The following is a 5,000-nucleotide window of genomic DNA, read 5'->3' as shown; positions in this document are numbered from 1 at the left end:
ATATAACCTGGGAATAGTTCTTGTTACTAGCAGCTGAATCGGTGGAACTCTAGAAGCTCAAAAATTTTGTGAATGCTTTTCTATTGAACACGTTACCATAAGTTTCACTGCATAGTTTTTATATGACTGACCTATTTCAACGTTGTTACTGATCTTAATACACTTTACGTATTTTCTTTTATCATTTCTCATATATTGTTTATTGGTCATTTCTCTATTTTTTTTTCCGCACTGGGTTGCTTAACCTGTTGCATCCTGCTTTTACTACTAGGGCTGTCGCCTGGCTAGTAATAGTAATATAATAGTGCATACATAGCATATATAGCCGAAGAACAATTACCTGTCACTTCAGCAACTGCAAATAATATCAGGACATATCCATGGCCTCTGATACTGTGAGAATTTAAAAAGCTACTTGTCCATCTAATGCATGTAAATAACATTAGATAAAAGTTCTCAGTCATTCAACTCACAAAATTGGTACAAAGTCATTTAAGTGTTTGTATACAGGTTCATCAATTATGCAAGATCATTCTAGAGTATATACAGATTTGAAACAGTCTATGATCACTTTTCATTAACAAAAGGTTCTTCATTACGGCACGCATTCATAGTTTTAAAATAGTCCAATGGCATTTTAATTAAACCCCAACAATAGACAAAGTAAATATTCGCATGAACTGTGTGTTTTCAATACATCCGTAAATCTTGGGTAAGATATTTATCATGTGAATGTATTGAATCTTATCTGTATCGATTTTTTGTTTGTTATTATTTCTAAAACTTTCCATGAATGTTTATGTATGAGAGCATTCGTAGGCTACAACATTTATGGACAGTTTGCACTTTTCATTTAATCTTAGGCTAATATTATTTCTTTAATTTATCATAATTATTTGTAAACCAATTCTTATTTCCACCGTCGATTATTGCAGTTTTCTCATCCACATTCATTAAAAAAAAATTATGTTCTCTTATGACACCATTCACCTTCCTTGTTCTTTTAAACACATTACTGGATGGCAGGAATAAAATACTTTTACATTATACCAAGTTCCTCTCTGCATGGACTGCAGGATTAAACATATTAGCTTGTTTCATGTTCCTTTTTATCCATTAAGCACTCCTCTGTCTTATCCTAACCTACATATAAAACTCTGTTTGGATGACAAGTTTAAGGATGAAGTAACTGAAGGATAGCATCGCCTGTACAGTTGGCTTCATTAATTCCGATACACTTCAGTGGAAAGTAAAGAGACGTCAAACAGTTGTACATTGCAGCAGGTATCGTTGTGTTTAACAAAGGAGAAGCTCTTGGCAGCTGCCTGTAAAATAAAGTCGATGAGTTTGTAATCATGTGATAATATATATATATATATATATATATATATATATATATATATATATATATATATATATATATATATATATATATATATATCACAAAGCACTGTTAAGCAAATAACATTATTTTTCCGTACAGAGCTTCGTAAAATTGATAAAAATGCTTTTGATCACGTGATTACAAGCCCAGCGACTTTGTTTTACAGACATCGTTGCTAACAGTTCATCTTTGTTAAACACAGCCTTACCCACTACAATGTACTGTACTGTTGCTGTGGCCTGATTGGTAGTAACGTCTCTGCCTGGTGTTTGCCAGTCGGGGGTTTGAGTCCTGCTCAGACTCGTTAGTGCCATTAGTGTCTGCAACCTTGCCATCCTTATGAGCTAAGGTTGGGGGGTTTGGGGGAGCCTATAGGTCTATCTGCTGAGTCATCAGCAGCCACTACCTGGCCCTCCCTGGTCCTAGCTTTGTTGGAGAGGAGGCTTGGGCGCTGATCATATAATATATGGTCAGTTTCTAGGGCATTGTCCTGATTGCTAGGGCTGTGTCACTGTCCCTTGCCTCTGCCATTCATGAGCGACCTTTAAAACCTTTAAACTGTCAGACGCCTCCTTAGCTTCCCGTGAAGTATAACGGAATTGATGAGGCCAACTGTACCACGTTCTTATTTTCCGCCATTAACTCCTTTCGCCTCCTATACCTTTATCTAAATTCTCTATGGATGGCGGAGACGTGAACGACCGACTTACTTGCAGAAGTCCGGCGAGTCATCGAGGTACACCAGGTCCTCCTCGTCTGGTCTCCTGTTGGTTTCAATGGCCGTCACAGCGTCGTTACTGGGAATTACCTGCAAGCGTTCATATGGAAATGAGTAACTAGGATAAAAAGTCTCTCTCTCTCTCTCTCTCTCTCTCTCTCTCTCTCTACACCGGAAGATGCATTAGCAACTCTGGTGGATATACGATGTGCCTCACACTGAGGGACCTGGGGGAGCCCAAACATAAAATAAGGCAATAAGGTAAGGCTCTCTCGAAGCTGGTCTTCTTATTCACTTTCAAAAGGTATATGAAACTTTAAATGTTTTATTATAAAGTTATTTATTCCTTTCTGATTAGAAAAAATATCTCAAATTGATTATTCATTTTTAATTATACACCAATCGGCATAGATGACAGTTAATGTTATGATGCCAGATAATTAACAATCATTCATTCTCTCTCTCTCTCTCTCTCTCTCTCTCTCTCTCTCTCTCTCTCTCTCTCTCTCTCTCTCTCTCTCTCTCTCTCTCTCTCTCTCGAAGCTGGCCTTCTTACTCGCTTTCAAAAGGTATATGAAACTTTAAATATTTTATCATAAAGTTATTTATTCATTTCTGATTAAAAAAAATATCTCAAATTAATTATTCATTTTTAATCATACTCCAATCGGCATAGATGACCGTTAATGTTATGATACCAGATAATTAACAATCATTCATTCTCTCTCTCTCTCTCTCTCTCTCTCTCTCTCTCTCTCTCTCCTCTCTCTCTCTCTCTCTCTTCTCTCTCTCTCTCTCTCTCTCAGCTGGTCTTCTTACTCGCTTTCAAAAGGTATATGAAACTTTAAATGTTTTATTATAAAGTTATTTATTCATTTCTGATTAGAAAAAAAATATCTCAAATCAATTATTAATTTTTAATCATACTCCAATCGGTATAGATGACCGTTTATGTTATGATGTCAGATAATTAACAACCTCTCTCTCCTCTCTCTCTCTCTCTCTCTCTCTCTCCTCTCCCTCTCTCTCTCTCTCTCTCTCTCTCTCTCTCTCTCTCTCATCTAAGTCAGAGATGAGTACGAATTTAGGTCTTTAGATTGACCCGTGACCTTGGAAAAGTAGTGAGCGTTAAATGTATCTAAAAAGTTATCGCTATCAATAGGGAATCCATCTAGCATGAGTCAGCAAAATCTGAAAACTATAATGCTGTCCATATAATTGATCCGTAATCTTAAAACTAATTCGTAGGCCCTATTTTTCCTGTCTACCATGATTTCATAAAAATTTATGCTACTACTACTACTACTACTACTACTACTACTACTACTACTACTACTACTACTGCTGCTAATAATAATAATAATAATAATAATAATAATAATAATAATAATAATAATAATAATGCAGTGATTCAACCACGCCGATATTCTTAACTAATCGGCGCAGCAAAAGACTTAATGGTGTAAATTACCTTAATAGCTGTATTATATTTCTCCTTCAGACGCAACCCTATGTTCCTACGGGAGGGCATCCTTTTCCAGCAGGTCCTATGGGAACAGGAGCCAGATAGCCCGTGGCATTTGCAGTGAGGACGCAGGTGGTTCCGAACTGCCTGTGTAAAGGGTAGGGAAGTCTGTGAGATGTTTACAATATCATTAGAAAGCTGAGAAACTTTTTACACAAAGGATGATTATTTAGGGTTTCAGAATTTTCATAACTTGTACGAGTATAGCCTTATATACTAAGCGAGGGAAGGAATATGTGAAACTCTACGGTAAAATATATCCAGTAATCGATTTTTTTTTTTTACCAAATCCTTTTAAAAAAGTGAAACTTTCGGAATTGACAAAAGTCCTCTGTTGTATGTACAATTGAATCTAAATCTAAAATTATTTTGAAAATAGATAAAATCATTCATTGAATTTTTAAGTGAAGAAGTCTGTCTATTCTGTATCTATGGACGCTGAAATTGGTAAACAAATGTAAACGAAAGTATTAAAATGTTTTGAACTGAACTCTTGCCAACACACTCTCCCCACACCAAAAGATCTTGTGACGGTCTCAACGTTTCCGCCCCGTGTCTCCTTCGCAATCTGCCTCTCGTCTTATCAAACACGGCTACTGTTTTCACCATTACCATAAACACGGCATCGGTGGGCGTATCAATAAGGCGAGCCCTCCATGTCCGGCCAATAATGACCACTTTAGCCATTTTCGGTCATTTTGGGTCATTTTTACTCGAGCGGTTCCGCCGGGCGATTCCACCTAAAAGGCATTTATGCAAATCAAGTGACGGAGGCAGCAGCTAAAAGACACCCACGGTCATTTAAGTGACGTTTAATGACCGGCTATTAAGATCTGGAGCCTCCTCTACCTTACCTGGCTCAAGCCGTTTAATTACAGGTTAATTACCTGGTTTCCTTTAAGGAGCATAACCCGCCGGACAGAGTATTATTAGCTCATGAGAACTTCATTATATTAATAATCATAAAAACTCATCCTTGCTATTAACTCCGAACATATTTCTCGGCAAAACAACAATTGGGAGAATTTGTATCGGTGACCGGCTGTTATCTACAGATGAGATGCGTAATAATCTTAAAGGTGAATTAGATGAAACGATGGAACAAATCGGATGGAACAGTGCAGCATCTTATAATAAAACAACGCATGAATAGACTGCATTGGTAAGAGCCGACTCAATCTTGATATTTTCTCACTTTTGGAGAGGGTCGGGTTATTAAAAAAAAAAAAAAAAAAAAAAAAAAAAAAAAAAAAAAAAAAAAAACTTCAGAATGTAGTTGAACAGTTTAATATAAGGTAAATATAATGGATGAATAAACTAAACGGAAAATAGAAACTCAAGGCGAAAAACGAGTCTTGTTACCATTCTCTCTC

General features: G+C 36.5%; 1 protein-coding gene across 1 annotated transcript in view; it reads right to left on the bottom strand.

Moving 5' to 3' along the window:
- LOC137650139 (protein Wnt-6-like) overlaps window positions 1-5,000 on the bottom strand; it is a 179,879-nt gene that overhangs the window by 4,503 nt on the left and 170,376 nt on the right. The window contains 2 exon segments of the mRNA XM_068383286.1: window positions 2,095-2,192; window positions 3,574-3,714. Coding sequence (XP_068239387.1) covers window positions 2,095-2,192; window positions 3,574-3,714 — 239 coding nt within the window.

The sequence above is a fragment of the Palaemon carinicauda genome, chromosome 11, assembly GCF_036898095.1.
Source record: "Palaemon carinicauda isolate YSFRI2023 chromosome 11, ASM3689809v2, whole genome shotgun sequence".
NCBI classification, from domain to species: Eukaryota; Metazoa; Arthropoda; class Malacostraca; order Decapoda; family Palaemonidae; genus Palaemon; species Palaemon carinicauda.
Note: the sequence above shows the minus strand (reverse complement) of the source record. Positions and strands in the feature narration are given on the sequence as shown.